This window comes from Physeter macrocephalus, chromosome 11 (assembly GCF_002837175.3).
Source record: "Physeter macrocephalus isolate SW-GA chromosome 11, ASM283717v5, whole genome shotgun sequence".
NCBI lineage: Eukaryota > Metazoa > Chordata > Mammalia > Artiodactyla > Physeteridae > Physeter > Physeter macrocephalus.
The window spans coordinates 76989469-77012436 of NC_041224.1; the positions used below are offsets into that span (position 1 = coordinate 76989469).

Sequence of the window (22968 nt, forward strand, 5' to 3'; positions counted from 1 at the left end):
CTTTCTATCCTGTTCCATTGAGCTATATTTCTGTTTTTGTGCCAGTACCATACTGTCTTGATTACTGTAGCTTTGTAGTATAGTCTGAAGTCAGGGAGCCTGATTCCTCCTGTTCTGTTTTTCTGTCTCAAGATTGGTTTGGCTATTCGGGGTCTTTTGTGGTTCCATACAAATTGTGAAATTTGATGAATATGTTTTTAATCATAAGAATTAAATATGAATTTGACAGATCATCTTGTTTTCATTTCTTGCCTTTTTTAAAATTGAGATTTCCCCCACCCTGGCCCTAATTCCATTTTTTTCTCTCTCCTATTTTGAAATTTAATATCTATATTTCTATTCTTTTAGGGGCTAACTTAGATATTTTAATGTGCATGTTAATTCTAATTAATTCTGAAATTAATCAGTTTTAAACTTTCCCTGGAATCATATAAGGGCCTTGAAATGCCTTCACTCAAATTACTTCCTTCCCAATTTCTGTGCTATGTGTTATGTAGAACCTTAGTTCTGTTATGAATTTTTTAAAAAAATCTCCTTAAATTAGAAGTTTTTGTTTTGGGTCAGCATTGGCTTGGGTTTTATCCACATGTTTCTCATTTTCTTTGCTCCCATTCCTTCTTCTTTTTTTTTTTTTTAAATAAATTTACTTATTTAATTTTTGGCTGTGTTGGGTCTTCGTTGCTGTGCGTGGGCTTTCTTTAGTTGCAGCAAGTGGGGGCTACTCTTTGTTGTGGTGTGTGGGCTTCTCATTTATGGTGGCTTCTCTTTGTTGTGGAGCACAGGCTCTTGGTACGCGGGCTGCAGTACTTGTGGCACGCCGGCTCAGTAGTTGTGGCTCATGGGCTCTAGAGCGCAGTCTCAGTAGTTGTGGCACACAGGCTTAGTTGCTCTGTGGCATGTGGGATCTTCCCGGACCAGGGCTCGAACCCATGTCCCCTGCACTGGCAGGTGGATTCTTAACCACTGAGCCACGAGGGAAGTCCCTCCCATTCCTTCTTGACTGATTTCCTCCTGAGGTCAATTTCCTTTCCCTTGATAATAGGCATCCTTTAGAAATAACTTTAGGGAGGATCTGCTGGTAGTAAACTCAGGTTTTGTTTTTCTAAAATGTTTTTTATTTCACCCACATTGTTGGAAGTTACTTCCGCTGGATGGAGGGTGAAAGTTATTTTCCTTTCACACTTTAAAAATGTTCTTCCATTGTCTCCTGGCTTCCACAGTTGCTGTTGAGAAGGCAGCTGTCAATGAAGCTGTCCTTCTTTTGGGAGGATGTGTCTTTCCCTTCTGGCTGCTTTCATGGTCATCTTTTTGTATTGGGTTGGTGAAAAGGTTAATTTAGTTTTTTCCATAAGATGGCTCTAGTAGCGCTTCGTTGGCTTTAACTTCGTTTGAAACAATTTTGTTAGATTGTATTGTGACAGCTGTCATATCAGCATGCATTTAAAAAAACTTATCAAAATTGGTGAATTTTTGTATAGCCATTTTAATATTGAAAATGGAAGAAAAAAAGCAACATTTTCAGCATATTATGCTTTATTATTTCAAGAAAGGTAAAAAAGCAATTGAAATACAAAAAAATATTTGTGCAGTGTATGGAGAAGGTGCTGTGACTGATTGAACGTGTCAAAAGTGGTTGGTGAAGTTTCGTGCTGGAAATTTCTCACTGGATGATGCTCCAGAGTTGGGTAGATCAATTGAAGTCGATAGTGATCAAATCGAGACATTAATTGAGAATAATCAACATTATACCATGAGGGAGATAGCTGAAATACTCAAAATATCCAAATCAAGCATTGAAAATCATTTGCACCAGACTGGTTATGTTAATGGCTTTGATGTTTGGGTTCCACATAAGTTAAGCGGAAAAAAACCTTCTTGACAGTATTTCCACATGTGATTCTCTACTTAAATGTAACGAAAGCATTCCGGTTTTTAAAACAAATTGTGACGGGCGATGAAAAGTGGATACTGTACAATAACGTGGAATGGAAGAGACTGTGGGGCAAACGAAATGAACCACCATCAACCACACCAAAGGTCGGTCTTCATCCAAAGAAGATGATGTTGTGTATATGGTGGGATTGGAAGGGAGTCCTCTATTATGAGCTCCTTCTGGAAAACCAAATGATTGATTCCAACAAGTACTGCTCCCAAGTAGACCAACTGAAATCAGCACTCGATGAAAAGCATCTGGAATTAGTCAAAAGAAAATGCATAATCTTCCATCAGGATAACGCAAGACCACATGTTTCTTTGATGACCAGGCAAAAACTGTTACAGCTTGGCTGGGAAGTTCTGATTCATCCGCTGTATTCACCAGACACTGCACCTTTAGATTTCCATTTATTTCGGTTTTTACAAAATTCTCTTAATGGAAAAAGTTTCAGTTCCCTGGAAGACTGTAAAAGGTACCTGGAACAGTTCTTTGCTCAAAATGAGAAAAAATTTTGGGAAGATGGAATTATGAAGTTGCCTGAAAAATGGCAGAAGGTAGTGGAACAAAACAGTGTATAGGTTGTTCAGTATATTTCTTGGTGAAAATGAAATATGTGTCTTTTATTTTTACTTAAAAACTGAAGGAACTTTTTGGCCAACCCAATGTTTGTTGTTTTGCAGCTTGACCACAGTGTGTTTAGGAGGGGAGTTTTCTTTATTTTTCCTCCTTTGGGGTTGGTTGAGATCCCAAAGTCAGAGGACAGGTGTCTTTCATTAATTCTGGAAAAATTTCAAACAAATTTCATCAAATCTTGACTCTTCCTTACTATTTTTTCTCCTTCTGGAACTTCAATTACATTGTTGGTAGACCTTATCATTCTACTCTCCATCTCTCTTAACCTGCCTTTTATGTTTTCTACTTGTTCTGTCTTTCTTTGCTACATTTCTGGGTAATTTCTTCAGATCTATTTTTCTGTTCATTGGCTATTTCAGACATAAATTTCTAGAAGCTCTACTTTCTTTCCCCCTAGAATGTTATGGGGCAATTTAAAAAATCTTGGCCCTTTATATTCCCTATTTAACGTTTTTAAAACATATTTCATATCTCTATCTTCTGTATTAGATAATTTCAATATCTGCAGTCTTTATGGGTCTGAGTCTATAGTTTGTGCTCTTTTGTGGCAGTTTATTTCATCATATGTTAGAGATTTTTGAAATCAGGTCTGAATGACCCCAAAGCTCTTGCCCTCGTGCCCAAACCTCATTCTCTTTGTGGCCTGATGTTGGGGAGGTCTGATGAGGTGGCATCATTTTGTGGGTGCTTCATCTGTGTTTTTATACTGGTTCAGTTTGTAATACCTCAAGGAAAATAGTATTTTTGAATAATGTACATCTTATTCTTCTGTTGGCAGGTTCATCAATTTCCCCCTTTGGAAAGAGCTAGGATCTTAACAGAAATTAGACTGTTTCCAACGTTAGTTTATAAATGTCACAATATGAAAGCTACTAGTTGAATTTCATTGAGTTATATGAAGTGGAGGGGTTAAAGTAGAAAGTCAGCTTGGCCCCTCACCCCACATATCCATCTAGCAGCAGGTTCTGCCATGTCCACTGCTAACATCTAGCTCAAGCCTGCCATCTCCTTCTCATCATCTAAACTGCCATCATTAGTCTAAGCCATCATCATCACCTGACTCAACTTGCACTGCCCCTGGTTCGGATTCCTGCTGCATTGTGATCTGGAGGAGGCAGCAAACACATACTCCAGTTATCATGCCCCACTGGGGACCCTTCAGCATCCTCCTACTTCATTCTTCTTGAAACCTGAAGTCGGAACTTGGCCAGCGTCCTATTACTCTAGCCCCTGTCTGCCTGCTTCCTGTGACCTTGCTCTTCTCCCCTTGGCCAGCCATGCTGCAGGCACACTGGCCACCCTTGAGCGCTTGGATGCCCTCCGTTCCTTTCTTCCTCCTGCAGGGGCTGTTCCTTCAGTCTGGGTGGCTCTTGATCTTGCTCTGCATGAGGCGAACATTTTATTCTTCAGTCCTTCTGCTTAAAGGTTACCTCCTTAGAGAGACCTTCGCTGGTCATCCTGTCCTGTCTCCCACCTCCCTTGTCACTCACTTCCCTCCATGCCATGGGGGTATTAACTGTTGTTATGTCTCCCGCACAAGCGGTAAGTTCTATAAGAGCGGAGGCCACTTCTGCTTTTTCACCACTGTATCGACTAGCACTTAGCACAGTGTCTGGCAATAGTAGGAAAGTTCCTAAATGATGACCATGATTGTTTTATATTATACATTTATAAAATAGCTTTATGACAGAAAGTTTTTTCAAACCTTTGCTGTGGTGTTGGTATTGAATGTGATCAGGGTCTGATTAGACCTCTTTCCAGGACCATAGAGTATCAGGAAGACCTTGGTCTAAGCTGAGGTCACCCTTGGGCAGGGACCCTGGGAGCAGGTATCATAGAAGCCTCAGGGTATTACTACTACTACTACTACTACTACTACTACTACCACCACCACCACCACCACCACCACCACTACTACAGTACTATTACTATTATTATATTTTACTATTACTACTATTATTATATTTAAAAATATATATATATATTATATTTTTTAAAAAGTAGTTTTTTTCCTCCAAGCCTTAAAGTACAAATGACAATGCACACTCAGTCTGTCCTCTTTTCACTGCTACCGCCTCCCAGCTTCTGCCTCTTTCTTGGGAGTGTGGCTCAGATGGACAGTGGGCAGAGGTGGATTCATTGCCCTGTGATACAGGTGCTGTGATGAATCCTGTGTAGGTAGCCCATTTAGACCACATCAGCCTTGCCACTTATCTCTTTGTGAATTCATGTCATTCTAATTCTTACAAGCTTTTAAAGTAGTTGTTAAAAGTTATTAATATGTGGGCAAAAGAGTTAATAGACATTTTTCCAAAGACACACAAATGGCCAGTAAGCACGTGAAAAGATGCTCAACATCACTAACCATTAGGGAAATACAAATCAAAACCACAGTGAGATACCACTTCACATCCATTTGGATGGCTGTTATCAGAAAAAGCTGAAAATGACAAGTGTTGGATGAGAATGTGGAGAAATTGGAACCTTTGTGCATTGCTGTTGTAAAATGGTGCAGCCACTGTGGGGTATGGCAATTCTTCAAAAAATTAAACATAGAACTACCATATGATCCAGCAATTCCACTTCTGGGTATATCCCCAAAAGACGTGAAAGCAGGGACTAGAAGAGATATTTCTAGATCTATATTCATGGCAGCATTATTCACAATAGCCAAAAGGTGGAAGCAATCCAAGTGAACATCAACAGATGAATGGATAAGCAAAATGGGGTGTATGTATATATATAGCGGAGTATTATTCAGCCTTAAAAAGGCAAGTATTTTAAACAGTACTATACTGAGCGCTAGCTGCCTTTTGGTGCTGGTACACAATGTGTGGTCCTTGACACAATATAAATTAGTTAGTACACAAATTGGTGAAAGTAGTTCTGGAAATCTCAAGATCTGGGTTTGAAGTTAGCCCCATTACTAACTTTCCATTTTTGAGAATGTTTCCACTTCTGAAAAATGGGGTCAGTTCTTTGTTCTTTCTTGACTTCAAAGGGTTGATGTCAGTTTCAAACAAACGAGGAAGTGTGACAGCCCTTTTGTTATCTGGAAAATACTGTACAAAATGTAAGGTATAAAAAGGGTACATTTTAATGTGAGAACATATCACTATTTTTCTAATGCTTTCTCTCCCGACTAGTACTTGAGAAACTCTGTTTATCCACAGAAGGCAGAATGTTAACTTTCTTTTATATGTCTTCAATTTAAAACTGGGCTGGTACTAACGTGGATGCAAATATTTCTATTCGGCAGGTACTTCTTCATCTACTTTTCAGTTTTACACAGAAGAGACCAGTGCCCTTATAAAATGTAGCTTTCTCAACACATTTCCAGACATTGGGAAGTAACTACACTTTCCCTAAGCGACTCATTGTCTAGGATTAAGGTAATCCCATTCTTCTCCATTCATTCTCCATGTGGGGTAGTCCGGGTGATGAGGCTGAGTGCTTAAACAGGGGCCACCAGCTTAATCTAGAATTGGGTCATGGAGGCTGAGGACTAGTCTACTTTCAGCTCTCCTTGTTGCTTTGCACAGGGCTGAGCATGCCAGATAGAGACCTAATTTTTGTCCTCTTTAGAAATATTATTGTTAGCAGTGTAATAGATGGACATATAGGGATGTGATTTCTGGATGAACGTTTATAAAGTCCATTAACAACCACAGTTTTTGGGTAAGTTCTGAGAAATGTTATTCTGTGACTAATGGGTAAAACATTATGGTAATGAGGAGTTATTTTTCTTCCTCTCGTGTGCTGTGTGGTTTAGGGCTCTGCTTCCTTGCTGGCCAACTGTCCCCCCACCCCCACCCCGCCCAGCCTTTTCCCACCAGCTTCAGGACCACCACATCTTGTGGTGGTGTCACTGACACTGGGATTTGATATTTTTACAGGTTCCTGGTCAGTTAAATTCAGGATACAAAGAGTCAGGCTCTCCATGTTCTCCTGAGTATGTGCCAAAGCTCTCTTCCTTCTGGTAAAGGTTAGACAAATAGGGGACCGTAATGATGACCACATGGGATGGAGGAGCTCAAGTTCAGGGGCAAGGCAGGCCTGAGCTTCCTGCAGCTGTATCAGATGAGGACCCCTCTTCTGTTACCATTGATGAGGAAGCAGACATTTGAGATGCTGTTTCCTCCTGTCTGCCCCAAATAGGGCTCCACATTTGTCCCCAAATGTGACACCTCTTTGAATGCAAAAGGAACAGTATGTTTCAGACCCACTTCATATCCTTTTGAATGATTCAGGGGGAAAAACAGTTTAATCTTTGTATCATTTGCCTAAGGGTAAGATGCACCAATGCTCAGATTATGAGACCTTCATATTAAAAGCAATTAGGATTACATAAATCTTTGTGTGGGTGGCACACAAAGTCATCTGCATATTTTACCATCTTAGATTTGGGACAAGTGATTTATTCTCAGCCAAGGCAATGACAAGTTGCAAGTTGGCCAGTACTAAATCTGTGATAACAGAGCAACAGGCTCCCTGTCAGTTACCAGTAATGAAACCTACCCTGCCACCACCTGCAGACCTCTCCCAGTGCTTCCTCCGTTCCCTGACAACTTTGCTCATCTGCTCAGAAATTCTAACATTTTCTACATTCTGTCTTCCAACATTTTTTTTCAATTCTTTGCTAAGAATATTTTGGCAATCAGATGCTCTTCAAAAACCAACAAAAATATCCAAGTGTGTATTTGCTTCACCTTCTGTTCTCTCCTCCTCTATGTGGAGGATTGTTCGCTGACACCACGGCCCCCTTGCCTGTGGTCCTTGAGCTCCAGGTATTTGCATATTTGCTATCTGTCTGATAGTGATGGGTCCTCTTGCCCTGACATTATGTCAAAGCACTCTTCTCTAAGATATTGTTTGTCATCTGTCCATCAGTGTTCTGGGACAGGGGTCCCTAGTTAAATAAGTTTGGGAAATAAATGCTGGATTAATCAAATCTCATTGCTGCAGGGTTTCTGAATGTCCAGATTGCTGATAGGCACATAGAACCCCCAGCAGTGAGCTCTGAGCGTCACAGCAGGTCCCCTTTTCCAAACTTGCTGACCTCAGAAACCTCCTTCTGCAGCATATCTTGGGAAGCTAGTAGTGTTCCGCAGAATATATGTGTGAAAATGCATGATACAAGGGAAGTCAGGAACCTTGGATTCTTTGGCCCTCTTAAAAAAATTTAAATGTAATCATACTTTAAGAGTAGTTTTCAGTTTTAAGGCATCCTGTGGTGAATGCTTTGGAGGGTCAGGATGAAGTTTGCATTTGTGGATACTGAATTTTCTTAAAGCAGGCAGCTTTGAAGTGCATGCCTCACTGGAAATCAGGGACCCTGATGAATTCTTGGTGCTGAATTCTGAGCCATTGAGGTGGCATTTGGAAATCTTCTCCCTTTAGGCACTACCCTACCACCGTGGGTGTGCAAAACACCTGGGTTCAGACACTTCTTGTCTGATGCCCTCTCTCCAGTTAGAACTAGGCTCCAAGCTCTCTGCTAAGCTCAGAATTAGGCACTTAACCCCCCTCAGCATATTTCTTCTATAATAAGGATTCCTTCTTCTAATAATTTCCTTTTAGAAGCAAATGCTTTGTGAAGAAAACAACCAGATAGCTTATGTGAAAAAGAAAAGCAAAAATAAAAAAATTCTGTACCCTGGAAACTCAAGATTTGGTACAAAGATCCTGAATGATTTCAGCATTTTCCCTGGAAGAATGCTTTAAGATAGACCTCTGCTTTTGTTTTTCGGGTGACCACAACCAACTTATGCTTAAAGTGAATTCTTAAAATTGGGGTTCGTTGGGGGATTTCAATTTCTTTACTGTCTGCAATGAATTATCATTTCAACTGTGTGCCGTTTTTCATAAAAGCATTTTGCATTGTACTGAAAAGATTACATTCTTTTGGCTTTGGAAAAATATTTCCTGTTGGGTTCAAACCATTAAAGTCTGTTAGCATTTCACATCTGGAAGCTCCTGCCCGAGTCTGCCTTCCATCAGCAGCTCGGCGGCCAGGCTGGCCTCCGGCGCGTGCAGAAGACGCCCCAGACTTGTTTACTTCCCGAGGGCCCCTCTGCAAGGCCCAAATGTGCCCTTGTGGTTGGCGGGGGTGGGGGGGGGGGTGGGGGGGGCGGCGCTTCCTTCCTCCCTGCAATGGGGGCGGGGTCTCGTGTGTGTGTCTGTGTGTGGGCGGGGTCTCTTGTGTGTGTGTGTGTGTGTGTGCAAGGGGGGCGGGGTCTCGTGTGTGTGTCTGTGTGTGGGCGGGGTCTCGTGTGTGTGTGTGTGTGTGTGTGTGTGTGTGTGTGTGTGTGTGTGTGTGCGCGCCTGTGTCTCTGTGTGCGTGTGCGTGCGCGCGTCCGTTCGTCCGCCCTTCCGTCCTGGGTTGGGGAGGGGGTCTCCCTTGCCAGCCAGCATTGGATGTCCCCTGCCCTCTCCTGCCTTAAGCAGCTCCCTTTTTTTTCACTCCCACCCAGTTTTCCAGAAAGCTAACCCAAACATTTTCCGTGTAAGGAGTCTGCCCGAACTTTTCTGATGGGGCAGTTTCCCCAGAGAGAAGAGAAGGAATTAAAACCCCAAAGGCTGGAGCAGCCTCCTCCTGTCCCCGGCCAGCTTGGGGGGCCCTTTCCCTGGGGTTCAGGGGTCTGGCCCAGCTTAAAGGTTTTAAAAGGGAACCTTTAAGAGATCTTTGGAAATTCCTTTTCGTGGAGGGTTAATTTATCCCCAGAGGCAGGCCCGATGCAGCCCCCATGCTCATGCTATCGGGCTGATGGATTCTGCTGGGCTTCTGTTGAGAAGACCCCCAGGGACCCACCCCTGGGCTGCAAGGCAGGAGAGCCCTGAGGGGCCAGGGTGCCCTGGGAATACTGTCCATCAGGTTCTTTGAGGGCCTCTCACAGCTCCAGCAGCATACCGGGCCAGGGAAATGATTTCATGGTGTACAAGGAGCAAAATACATTCACTGCATTTCTCCTGACCACACTTGGCCAGAGCCAATGCCAGGCAAGCTGTGGCAGCCTCTGGGGGAACCAGGCAGAGGCCCCTAGGTCTAGTGGTCTTGGGTGAGGTACCCCACCCTGTGCCCCTCCGCAAAACGTGGACGATTACGCTGTCCTCCCAGTCCCCTGTCACCAGAGGTCTCAGCTTGTGTGTGAGTGGTGTGTGTGTGTGTGTGTGTGGGTGTGGGGGGGGTCACTGATAAGGCTTGTCAGTCAGCCCTCAACCTCACTGGAGTGGACTGAAGCCTTGCCTCTGACAAACATCTCTCCCAAGACACAGGGCCAGCGCCAGAGAGTAAAAGTCCAGGTGGGATTTTTACTTGCTCCTTAAGGCGGCATTCCTGGGGGCGTCTGGAGAAAGGTAGCTATTGAAGTTGCTTTCATGGGAGAATCATGCAGCATGAGTCAGGTGCCCTAGGGCTGAAGCAGCCCACTTCCCAGTATGTTTTTCTTAATTTATCTGAACGTGCACTGAATCTTTTTTCATACCTGTGGGAAGCCACTAGACCAACTGGATGAATAGCAGTTTGAACAGAGAGCTCCGCCAAACAACCACCCACATTTCCGAAGTGCTCAGGATGAGAAAGGCATAGGGCGAGGCCTTTGTTGGCGAGGGGTTTTGGGGCCAGGAGAGGAGAGAACAAGCACTCAGTGTGCCTGGAGGGAGTCTTCACGCTCCTGGTGGGGTGAGGCTGCCTCACCTGCTGACCAGTGTGAAAGGCCGAGTTCAGGTGTGTAAGGCCCTGCAGCACAGGGGAAGTGGCCAAGGTGTATCAGTTCCCATCCTAAGCCAAGCTGGATTCGAACACGGGACTCAATAACCCACAGAGCCCCTTGCCTTTGGGGGCTCCAGGAAGGCCCCTGGATGTGCTAGAGTTTGAGACGGGCCTTGGAGATGGCAAGGTAGAAGGAGCTGGGGAGTGGGGGTGCTGCGGAGGAAGGGGGCATGGGATTGTAAAGGGCCTTCGAGGCTTGGTACAGGAGACCGTCTGCATGGGGTCACTAACATCATCTGAGTGTTTTACACATTCTGAAATCAGACAGACCTTCATGCCCTGGTGTTGCCACTGACTAGGCAAATGGTCTCCTCTTCAGGCCTCGGTTTTCTCATCTGTAAATTGGGGTTAGGCTGGACTCAGTGAAATAAGAGGTGTGGAGCACTCAGCAACCTGCTGGCACCTGGGGCCAGGGAATAGCTACAATATTTTTATTGGTGGCAGATGGAGGAAGGATGGGTGGAAAGGGGTGAGGCCAGAGGTTATTGTGAGATGCTGAGGCCTTGAACTGAGAGCATCAGGACGATTGGAGAGAGGTGATTCAGGCTGAGGGTTTGGTGGCAGGTTTGAAGTGGTTCCTGAGCAAGGAACCATATGGCTTGGCTTGGATCCATCGGCTTTGAGCTGTGTGCCTGGAGGGCCCAGTAAGGAGTAGGGAGGGCATAGAGGTTCAGCTTGAGGGCTGTGTCTGATCAGTTGCTGGGGGCTTCCTGGCCCATCACAGTGAGAAGGAGCCTGGGCTTCCTTGAATGTGTGTGTATAGAGAGAAAACACACATGCACACACACACCACAAGTGTGTGCCTTGAACAGCAGAATATCCCTGCTACCTAGAGGCACAACCTTGTTTAGAAAGAGACCCCCAAGTTCATCATTGACTGTTCATTGTCACTGAATGGACTGTTAATTTTTCATGTCTTTATTTGGAACATTTTAATCAGTGCATTTATAGTTGTAATTTTTTGGTATGCATTTCACACTCAAATAAATACTTAAAAAATTGAATAGTGGGAGAGTGTATTTACTCATCTCTTTGCCACTCTGTATGTGCTGGTGACGTTTTCACCATGAAAAGTCAGGGGCAGGGGGAGGGCATCATGCAGGACTGAGGCCTAGTCCACCCCTGCTCTTGACATCCTCTGTTTTCTATGAGCACTGCCTCCAATCAACAGCAGTAAAATTCATCATAGGAAAGCTTGGTGAACTGGATACCTGAAACTTTTTGCTGCTAAGAGCAGTCTCTGTCCCCTGAAAAGTGGCTGCAGAAGGAATGGAGATTCTGAGAGAAAGTAGGAGGCTGATATTTCAGTGGGTGTTTATGCGCAGGCTTATCTTCCTTGAGGAGGCAGAGGAGGAGGAGGGGGAGGGGTGGGAGGAGGAGGGGGAGGGGGAGGAGGAGGGGGAGGAGGGGGAGGAGGATTCAACTCAAATCCCAGCTCTCTCTGCCCCAGCACACCTGCCAGAGGTAGAGAAAGCAGATGATGATCCAGATGAGCGGCAGCCACAGCCCGTTGAGGTAGGTGATGCTCTCGGTCAGCCGCTGCACGTCCACAGACACCAGGTTGACCACGTCCCCCACTGCGCTGGCCTTTCTGGAGCTGCTAAGAAGAAGAAGGAGAAGAAGGAGAAGAAGAAGGAGAAGAAGGAGAAGAAGAAGGAGAAGATGACAGCTGCTTTGGCACCCTTCCCACCATAGGAGGCCCAGAAATGCATCAGAGGAGGGGACCACGGAAGGGCAGAAGCTACAGAGCCCCCTCCCACTCAGGGATGTGCCAGCCAGAGACGAGCCAGCATCTCAAGGGAAAAACCAACCGCCACTTCCAAGCTGAATTGGATACTCTCAATTTGTATGATTATTTGAGGATATAATTTTCCTCTAAAAGTGCGGTGATAAGAAAGAGATGCTGAGTAGAGCTGGGAGATAACTTGCAAATTAATCTGTGCAAATAGTCTATCTGAATGGCCATGTCGGTTTATACGTAGTTTTATAGTTCATACTAACTAGTACGTTTAAACTCTCTTACAATAAAGCAGTCCAGTTAAAGGAGAAGAACTGGCAAATCTTAACTTCGTGGCAAATGTAAGCTGGCAAACTAAAAACTCAGGCTGGATTTTGTCAAAGTTAGCAAGGTTCTAAGCAGCTGGGGTCAGCTCTCAGGGTACCTGTTTGTACATGTGGCCGTAGTGGAGGACACTACTAGAAAATACTTGGGAAACCATTTGATAGTTAAGGGGTATGAAAGGAAGTTTCTGCAGTGGTCTAAGAGGGTTCACATTGAACCTCATGTCTCCTTGGGGTTGGTGCCAACCCCACCATCAGGAATGTCTTCTGTTTTTTTTTGGTTCCACTGCTCTTTTCTTTTTCACTTAAAAAAAATAGGTGAACATAATTTTTAAATGCAAGTTTCAATTGGCTGCCTTTTTCTTTTCATATTCAAGAAATAAGTGACTTTTATTTCAATGAGAGAGGAAAGCTCATGTCATTTCTTGCCTTCTTTTTCCCCTAGCAGGCATTTACCCAGTGGATATTTTGGAAGATGACCCTGCTGGGCGTTGGTAAGCGGCTCTGGCTTACTGTGCCACTCTTGGGGAAGGAGCATGGCCCTCACCAGAGGTTTTCTCTCTTCCCACTGGGGAGCAGGTATGTGTGATCGTCCTCATTGGTGGAGAGTTCTGTAAAATCTAAATTATTAAAAAGGAGAATGTTAGTGAAAGAGCATTACAGATTAAAAAAAAATCCTTCTGGAGTGAATACTAGAATAATTCCACTTTGAGAAGCAAAAGGAATCCTGGATTGGGATTCTGAGGTCTTGAGGATAAGTCCAGTTCTATAAAGCAGTCAGCCAAATAGCCTGCTGTGAATCCCATGCCTACCACTTAATAGCTGTGTGACCTTGAGTAAATGTCTTTACTTCTCTGCTCTTGCTAGTCTCATCTCAGAAGTTGGGACAGTAACAGTGCTTACTTCATATTGTTGTTATGAGGATTAAATGAGATGCTGTGTGTATTGCCTGACTGGCCTCAGTTTTCCCATTTGTAAATGAGGGGATTGACTGACCTGTAGTCTCTAAGGTTTGACTTAGTCCTAAAAGTTTCTGACTTGGAATGAAGTTATATCAATTACGATTTTTAGCAATGATAAGATTGAATTTTGAATATGGACTGGAAGAAAACAGAAATGAAAACTATTTGTTAGGACAGTGGGATTGTGGGTGAAATTTAATAATTGTGTTATTTTTAAGGCCTTCCCCCCTCTCCTGAAGTAAATAAAAAGAATATGTGAATCTTGGGCTGTACCTAAATTGGTTAACTTTTTTTCAGATTTGAGGCTGATCTGTTGAAAGAGGCAAGATTTTCTTGTTTTATACGAATAAGATTTCACTCATAACAGAAATCATTGCTCTCTGGCAGGCAAAGTTGGTTGAGGAAGACAGGGTTTTATTTTGCTGTATTGAAGTTGTTCCAGAGTTAATTAAAACAATGGCTTGTACAGTTTATATAGTGTGGCTTCCTTGAGATTTTGGAGATGCTAGTTTGTAATTAACTCCTGGAAGAATCCAGCTCCCATGGGTGATTCCTTATTGTTGATCTGCCGAGGGAGGTGGCTGTACTCACACGCTTTCAGCGCCCCCTAGTGACATATAAACCAGAAAGCAAGCAAGCTCTCAGTCAAGGCTCGGGGCTTACTCTTGGGGAACTGCGGGGCTGGGTGGGCTGCAGGGTTGTTGGACGGAGTAGGGGGGGGAATGCTAGGTAATCTGAGAAGTGTGGTGAAATACAAGAGTTAGCGCTGAAGTACTTTAGGGTGCAGTTTCAGTCATCTATCTTATTTTATTTCACATTTATTTATGGATTACGTCACTTAACAACAACAAAACCCCCCAATATGTAGTATGCTCACAGAGTGAATAATTTTAGTGTTATTAGCAAAAACATAATAAAATAAGACAGTTACTAAAATTATGTTGTTTTAATGTGATAGAAATGCTGAACTGTCTTTCTACCTATTTGCTTCTCTCCCTTCTAAAAAAAGAGTCCTGAAAATAATCATTTGGTTTCCTACCATTTTAGCAATTAATTAAGAAATGGTAGCAGTTTCCTACCATTTAGCAGGTTTTGAAATAGTCTGATTTGCGATGATGATGGACCTCCTCATTGCTTTTAGCAAATTTAACTTTTCTTTTTGAAACCAGAGAAATTTTTTTAAACAAACGAACAAAAAAGACAAGGATGTACCACACCACATCCCTCTGGTCCTCCTCAAAGTCTTTTCTTTTCATAATTAACTCTGTTTTCAGTCTTGAAACTGTCTTATCATATTGAAAATACAATAATACTTACTGATTTTTCTTGGTGATAGAACAGTATATGCTCAGTGTACACAATTTGAGAACTATAGCCAAGGACAGAGAAAATAAAATCACCCATGTTAATTGCTATGAACATTTTGATGTGTTTCCATTGGATTTTATTTCTGGGCATGCTTTTTTAACATTCAGATCACACTCGGAAGACAATATTGTCCATAATAAGCATCTTTCTATGTTGATACAATGCTTTGTACATATTGTTTTTAATGGCCTTGTAACGGCCGTCTGATGGGTGAATTGTGCTTCATATAGCCACCATGGGGAGCCAGCTGGGGACTCTTCGTTAAGGTGACTTGAAGACTGGGAGCCACCAAGATGTTTATGGGTCTCAGGATTTGTTAAGAAACAATTCTCTGAAACCAAGGAGGCCTGCTATAAACTTTTACAAGCAGCCTGCCTGCCTCACTCAGCCATCACGTCCTCTTCTCATTTTCTTACACTCTCCTCGGTTTTCAAAACAGACTTTGGAGTGGAGCGTGTTGTCCTTTTGCTTTGGGAGCTGAGGCCAGTGGGTTCGGTGGCCGGGAACAGAACTTGGCAAGTGGGTGCTTGAGAGAAGGCTCTGGGGCAGCCCAGCATCAGAGACCCTGCATGTGCTGCTTGGTGTTCCTTGTGGTCATGAACAAACAGATGCTGGGCACTGAGGATCTTCACCCCGGGGCTGCCTCAGAGCCAGAGCTGAGACTGCAGGGCCCAGAGAGGGTGTGGGTTTCTTGATGCTGCTTGCAGGGATCCGAGCCAGGGCAGCAGGCAGCCTGAGTGGCATAGCGGGTGGACGCACGCTTGTCTAGGCTGTTTGCGTAGAGTGGCTGCAGGGGGACAGTTGAGGTCGGCTTGGCAGGTGCAGCTTGAGGTTGGGATGTGGCCCTTTGCTTTGGCAGGCGGAGGCCTGACGGGGATTCGGGTGGGGAAGGCTGCTGGGGCAGGAAGTGAATGGAAGGAGAGACCACAAGGGGGTCAGCTGAGGAAATGTTCAGTCATTACTTGGGTAGACAGGTGAGCAAGGGAAGAGCAGGTTTGCTGGGTAGGAGATAGAGGAAGGGCCGTGGTCAGATTGCCCTCGTGTTTAGCTCAGAGTGGGTAAGGTTTCCGTTTTCATGTTGCCTCCATCCTGTCAATTTAAAAAATTTTTTTATTTATTTTTATTTAGTTTATTTTTGGCTGTGTTGGGTCTCCATTGTGGTGCTCAGGCTTCTCATCGTGGTGGCTTCTCCTGTTGCGGAGCACAGGCTCTAGGCACACGGGCTTTAGTAGTTGTGGCTCATGGGCTCTAGAGCGCAGGCTCAGTAGTTGTGGCGCACGGGCTGAGTTGCTCCATGGCATGTGAGATCTTCCTGGACCAGGGCTTGAACCCGTGTTCCCTGCATTGGCAGGCAGATTCTTAACCACTGTGCCACCAGGGAAGCCCCATCCTGTCAAATTAACTTCTGTGCAACAGTGTTCTTTCAGTGAATATTGTGCTAATTTAATTGTTAAGCAATTTCTTGTGCCCTTACTGTGGTGACAGAACAAAATGGTGATTTTACTATTTTTTCAGGTTAAACTTGAAGCTTCGTCTGTTTGCTTTTGCACTGTGCACTGTGATGAACCTCAACATAAAATCTTGGTCTTGGTTAATCCCCAGGACACAAAGACAGGTTGGTAGTTATTAATCAATTTAATAAACAAGGATTCTGATTTGTTGACAATGAGTGGAATAAAAAACCTCAGAAATGATGGTTGTACTCTTCGTCTGGACTTAGAAGGACATCAAGGCAGAACTGATTTATTTTCAGCTTTTAGAGATCTGGTAAGGCATTATGATTTCTGTTTATTGACACACATATTGATTTTTGTATTGAAGACACCAGACACCTTCTTGCCCATAGCGGCAGTATTCAGAGCTGCTTTTAAGCGTAGCACTTACTGTTCTTATTAATAACATTGTGTGCACAGGATGGAGCCCTTTTGTTGGAGTGTCACCGCAGCCCAGCGAAGCACAGGGACCATTCTTATCCCTGCCAGACAGATGAGGAAATGAGGCCTCTGATGGTCAGCTGGTGTAGGGTAGGGGATTTTTGCAAGGTGATTATCTGGTGGGGTTTTGTTTCTGGTGGTGAAATTTATGTAATCTGTAACTCATTTATTCTCCCTCTGCATTATGAAGAGCCTGTTTTTGACCAGTTTCAGCTTCTTGGAGTGAGTGCTCTGAGCACACGTGGATGGCTGTGCTCAGTGGCATATAGGGCAGGGGTCTGGGGCTGTGGGCAGTGACCAGTGTGAGGTTGGAGAGGGTTCCAGCCTATCAGTCCACCTGGAGCCCAGGCCACCAGTGACCTGGAAGCAAACTCCTCAGCTCTGACCTCAAGGGAGTCCCAATTCAAATTCAATCCTATTTAGAAATTTACTCCTTTATTATACTTTAATGTGTTTTACAGATTTCCTACAATCCCCATATAGTGCTTTCCTAATAAGAAATTAAAAAAACAAACCCTTAGTGAGTTAGCTCTCTTTCAATGAATGTTGTGGTGTCTGGTGAAAGTTTGGGGTTATGGGTCTTTAACTACAATTTGCAAAGGGGCCTCCTTCAGCTCTCCAGCTCCCCTGGAGATGGACTTTTGCCTTAAATACCGCATGTCCATCTGGGGTTTGTAGTCAGAGGATGCCCTGTTCGATGGGTGTCACAAAGCCCAAGGTGACCTCCTTAACTGGGGAACATTATTCACCATGTAGACTGTTGTTAACGCTTCTCTTGTTACTAATCCTGAGACACGAGCGTGCTTAGCTAGCTGTCTGGGAGTTTTGGGCATGTTGGCGAAGCCTCCTCCTTGCTCCAGGGCTGGGGGTGGCTGAGCTGTGTGTGAGAGCTTTCTGGTCAAGGTTCAGGACATCTCCTATTCCTGTCAGGTCAAGCCCTGGTTGAACAAAGGGACTATGATAACCCCAGGCCTTTGACATTGCCTTGAATTTGCGACTCCAGCTGGCACCAGGTTAGTGAAAGTAACAGGATGTGCACTCCTTGGGAAACAGATTGTCAAAAAACTCTGAAAATATCATTTGCCAGTTTTAAGAAAATGTCCAAATATCAGCAGCCCTCTCCTCTGCCTTTTTTTGGCATTTAACAATATTCTGGTTGTAGGTCTTTAACTGCAATTTGCAAAATGTAAATGTATGACTGACTCTTATAAATCTGTTTCCTATTTCTATTGTCCTTAATTTTTTGATTGTTTTCAAGAATGTGTTATAATAAATATTCATAAGCTCCAAGAAATCTCACTCTGGACCTTTCTTTATATTTCATAGAGCTTTAAATAAAGTTTCCAAATGTTTTCCTGCTGCTGGGGCTCTATGATGGTTGCTGCAATTTTGCGTGATTTCCAAAAAGCGCTCAGGTGTTATTCACACCTCATGCTCTTTAGTCTGGTATTTTGAAGCAGGCACAGTACGTAAATGCACCTCTTGTGGCTTGAAACACGTGGACTCCGAAGCAGCCGATGGTACCATAGAGCCTCTTCACAGCTTTGACACATGTGCCACTTCAGTCATGTGCTTAGCTGTGACCATTGAGAAGGCTGTCCCTGGTTCCTTTATAAGTTTCCAATTATATTTGTGAAGGCCTTGTGTTTGTATGTATGCGTGGTTATTAGATGGAAGCTAAAGGGATCAGAGCTGTTTGATAAGCCCGGGTGTGAGTTAATTATTGGTAAGCTGATTGAATCCATCATAGTAACTTCCAATAACCCTGTGAGCAAATGACAAACATCCTGGAGTTGTGAATTCCCCGGTGGCAAGTAGTTAATATTCCTGGCGGGCTACCGTGAGGATGTGAGTTCAGGCAGACCTCAGACGTCGCGCAGGTTCCAGACCACTGCAGTAAAACGAATATTGCAATAAAGAGAGTCACACGAATTCTTTGGTTTCTCAGTGCATATGGAAGAGTTATATTTACCCTGTGCTGTAGTCTGTTAAGTGTGCAGGAGCATTATGTCTAAGAAAACAAGGTACACACCTTAATTAAAAATACTTTATTGCTAACAAAGCTGACCATCATCTGAGCCTTCAGCAAGCCATAGTAATCTTTTTGTAATAGTAACATCAAAAATCACTGATCACAGATCATCATAACAAATGTAATAATAATGAAAGAGTTTGAAATATTGAGAGAATGACCAAAATGTGACACAAAGGTGTAAAGTGAGCAATTGCTGTTGGGAAAATGACGCCGACATAGGGTTGCCACAAACCTTCGATTTGCAAGAAAAATGCAATAAAATGAAGCACAGTGAAGTGAAGCACAGTAAAATGAGGTCTGCCTGCAATGCAGCTGTCCAGCCTTCCCCTGTAAGAAACTGGGGATGTGCCTTCCGTGGAGGTGGTTTGTGAAGTACGTGCCCTCGTTCTGTCTGGCTGTTCCCTGCGGGGCTCATGCTTGACTGTTTCTCTAATCAGTGGCTGGTTTCTGTCCCCGAGGGGACACAGCCGAAGGCGCACGGCCGAAGGCTGCCAAGAACCTCCCTTCCTTAGGTGTTTTGTACCTCCCCACGCCCTATCTTTCATTTATTTCCCCTTGTTTTACTATTCCTCTTATTTTTAAATTATTAACTGAACTCAAGTGTTTACAAAGATTAAAAATATAACTCCCCTCATCAAAAAAGTAGTCTTTTCTTACCTCCCGTGTTAAATCAAAACTGCTTATCCTGGCATTCCAGATTCCCATCAACTGATGGCCTTTTGCTTCTCTCATTTCTTCCTGGGACCTGCAGAATAGAACTGATGAACCTGGACTTTGGCATTAGATTCGACAGACTTGGCATCCTGGCTCTGACAACTGACTGAGTGACCCAGGTAAGTGATTTGGCCCCTCTGAGTCTCAGTTTGGTCATTTGCAAAATGGGGGCATCTTAGCTACTTCACAAGGTGGTTGTGAGGATGAAATGATTTGCGGCAGAAAATCTGATGCCTTGGACCATCTAGGGCAGAGAGTAGGCGTGAAATTAGAAGTATTCTTCCATCATGGTGCACTTTTGCATGTTCTTCTCTGTCTTTGAGTGCTGTGTTATAGAAGCACAGGGTTTTAGAATGGGAGGCCTTCTTGTCAACTGCTGGCCAAACTTTGGCAGCTGAATTACCTCCTTGATGGATTCTGCTTGCAAACCTCATGGAGAGGAAGGTAACACCACACTAGGGCAATCTAGTCTGTTTTTGAACCACTCTAATGGTAAGACCATTGTTCTTTCTACTAATCCAAAACTGCCTCATTGGATAATGTCATGCAGTCCATCCAAAAGCAGCCAGAGATCAAGGATGGGCCGGGGAGGATGTACCTCTACACCACCTGGATAAAAAGAAACAGGTGGCAGTCCTCATCCTTGGAAGCGCAGTGAGCCTGGACATTGCAGTGGGCTGCTGGAAAGCAGATGGAACCTGGGGCTGCCTTAATGGAAGCATAATGTTCCAGCTCAATTACAGACCCATTCTCTTTGGTTGCTGCTCAGGATGCAGCTGAAACAAACTGGTGCTTATCCGTGGAGAGCAACCGGCGGGCGGGGGGGGGTGGGCGGTGTTGAGAGGGCTTGAAACCATTTGAACAAGGCTCGAGGAAACTAGGGCTATTTAGCTTTAGAGAATGGAGACAAGGATCCAGAAGCTCACAGTCGAAAGAGTGTTTAGATCATTAGGTCCAGTGCTTTCCAAGATGATTTTAGGTGGTACAGCTGAATTTCAGGAGGAGAAAAAGGATGATCTTTTGAATTTTATTTCAATTTTAAATATATCAAGGAAAGAGATTCTGTTTCCTACTAATATGGCTTTAACACTTAGCTAACACTTGTTACTCTCCTTTAAAAAAAAAAAAGAAAGAAAGAAAATAGGTCTCCCAGCTGAGCACCCTTAGCTAGACTTTAAAGATTTATCATAGTAAGATTTATTTTTAATCATAGCAAGTGATGCCTCTTTTATGGTAGGGCTAAGAAGGTAGTATAGAGATATATCAGAATCATGAGGTGTTGTCTGGGGCACCGGCTTCTAGTCTGGGAGAGCCTGGTATGTTCTGGGACAGCTCTATTAGAATGTTCTTCTTAAGGAGCCCAAACTGATATGCTCGTGTGTCTCCTCATTGGCCTAGTTCCCCCACAGGGGCCATCCAGGTAAGTGGGCATGGCTGCTCCACAGCACAGATCTTCCTAGGCTTGAGCCCAGCTGCCATGTTTTCCTGAGTTTTCTTTTAAGATCACTCACACGTTTCTCATTCTCTAGCTGTTCCTCCTTTGTTCTGGGCTCCAGAGCCCATCACATCCCGGATCCTTCTTTCAGATCTGGCTTCTTTTGGAACATGGCGTGCAGATACCACGTCATGGATGGTCTGGTGGAAAGAAGCTGGGTTTTGGAGTCAAGTAAACCTGAGTTGAAATCTTCTGCCCTTTATGAGTGGGTGGCCTGGGTTAAGTTATTTAGCACCTCTGAGCTTCAGTTTCCTGTCTTCCTACTCAGGGGTGTGGCCTGTGGCCCAGCAGCGAGATGGCACCGGGAAGCTTGTTAGAAATGCGGGCACTTGCGTCCCACCTAGACCTGCTGAGTCAGAATCTGTCCTTTAACAAGATCTCCAGAAGCCATCTGAGAAATGCGCTCTAGAGAACCGTGAGAGGAGAGTGGTGGCTGGTGAGAGCATTCCTCACTTTTCCTGGACATTCTGTTTCCACAAAGTTAGCCTCAGTTTACCTTGGCATTTCCTTAGAACCAGCCCAAGGCTGACTCACCTCTAGCTGACAGCTCGTTACCATGCATGCCCGGCCCCTGGGCTTTTATCACAAACTTGTTATCAAGACATGGCTCTCACAAACTTGTTATCAAGACATGGCTCTGTCCTCCAATGTGTTGAACCCACAGGAAGGACTACTATTATTCCCATTATATATATGTAAACAAAATTTTATGGAGCTGTAATTCACATATCATACAATTACCCATTTAAAGCATACAATTCAGTGATTTTTAGTATATTCACAGAGTTGTGCGTCTGTCACCACACTTAATTTTCATTACCCCTAAAAGAAACCAACCCCACTTCCCAATCCTCCTCAGCCTTAGGCAATCTCTTCCATTTCTATAGATTTGCCTCTTCTGGACATTTCCTATGAATGGAATTATGGAGTATGTGGACTTGTGTGTCTGGCTTCCTTCATTGCATAATGCCTTCGGGAATCATCCATTCTGAAGCATGTTTCAGTACTTCATTTATTTTTATGGCTGAATACTATTCCATTGTATGGATTTGCCACATTTTGTTTATCGATTTACCAATTGATGGACATTTGGGTTGTTTCCACCTTTTGGCTCTCATGAGTAATGCTGCTTTGAAAATTCTTGTACAGGTTTTTGTGTAGATATATATGCATATATCTTTTAAAGTCAGTGTTTTTGTTTTCTTCAGATAAATACCCAGAAGTGGGATTGCTGAATCATGGGGTAGTTCTATTTAAAAAAATTTAAGGGACCTCCATACTGTTTTTCACAATGGTTGCACCAACTTATATTTCCACCAATAGTGCATAAAGGTTCCATTTTCTCTACATCCTCACCAACACTTGCTATCTCTTGTCTTTTTGATAATAACCATTCTAACAGATGTGAAGTGATATTTCATTGTGGTTTTGGTTTCCATTTCCCTGATGATTAGTGACGTTGAACACTTTTTTATGTAGCTGTTGGCCATCCGTATGTCTTTGGAAAATGTCTGTTCAGATTAAATGTATTCTGAGATTCGATTTCCAATGTGTGGAAGTGGGTGGTTTCCCATAGCACCAAGTAGTTCTCTAGACACCAGCTGGTTGTCCTTCCATTCACCTCAATTCTGACACTATCTGGAGATACCATCAGATTCGACAGGTTAGGGGTTTAGTCCTACCAGACTCCCTTGCCCCCCACTTCAGATGCCAGTCTCAAGCCCACGCTTTACCTGTACTTCTGACCAACTGGCTATAAATCAGAGGTTCCCATGACTCTGTGCCCCCTTCAGGCTCACCACTCTCCCAGTACCTCCACATGTTCACTAGCCCAGAAGTTCTCTGAACCCAGTCCTTTTGGATTTTTATGGAGGCTTCATTACAAAGGCATGATTGATTAAATCTGACCATTGGCAGCTGATGCAACCTCCAAGCTCTCGCCCCTCCCCAGAGGTCGGGGGATGGGACTGAAAATTCCAACCCTCTAATCACGTGGTTGGTTCTCCTGGCAACCAGCCCCCATCCTTAGGTGGGTCCAAAATCACCTCAGTAACATAAC

The 22968-nt window shown here is 43.9% G+C and overlaps 1 protein-coding gene across 1 annotated transcript in view; it reads left to right on the plus strand.

Annotated features, from left to right (window-relative positions):
• FAM169BP (Protein FAM169B) overlaps positions 1 to 22968 on the plus strand; it is an 80501-nt gene that overhangs the window by 6268 nt on the left and 51265 nt on the right. Inside the window, 2 exon segments of the mRNA XM_055088196.1 lie at positions 12850 to 12954; positions 12956 to 12980. Coding sequence (XP_054944171.1) covers positions 12877 to 12954; positions 12956 to 12980 — 103 coding nt within the window. The 5' untranslated portion in view covers positions 12850 to 12876.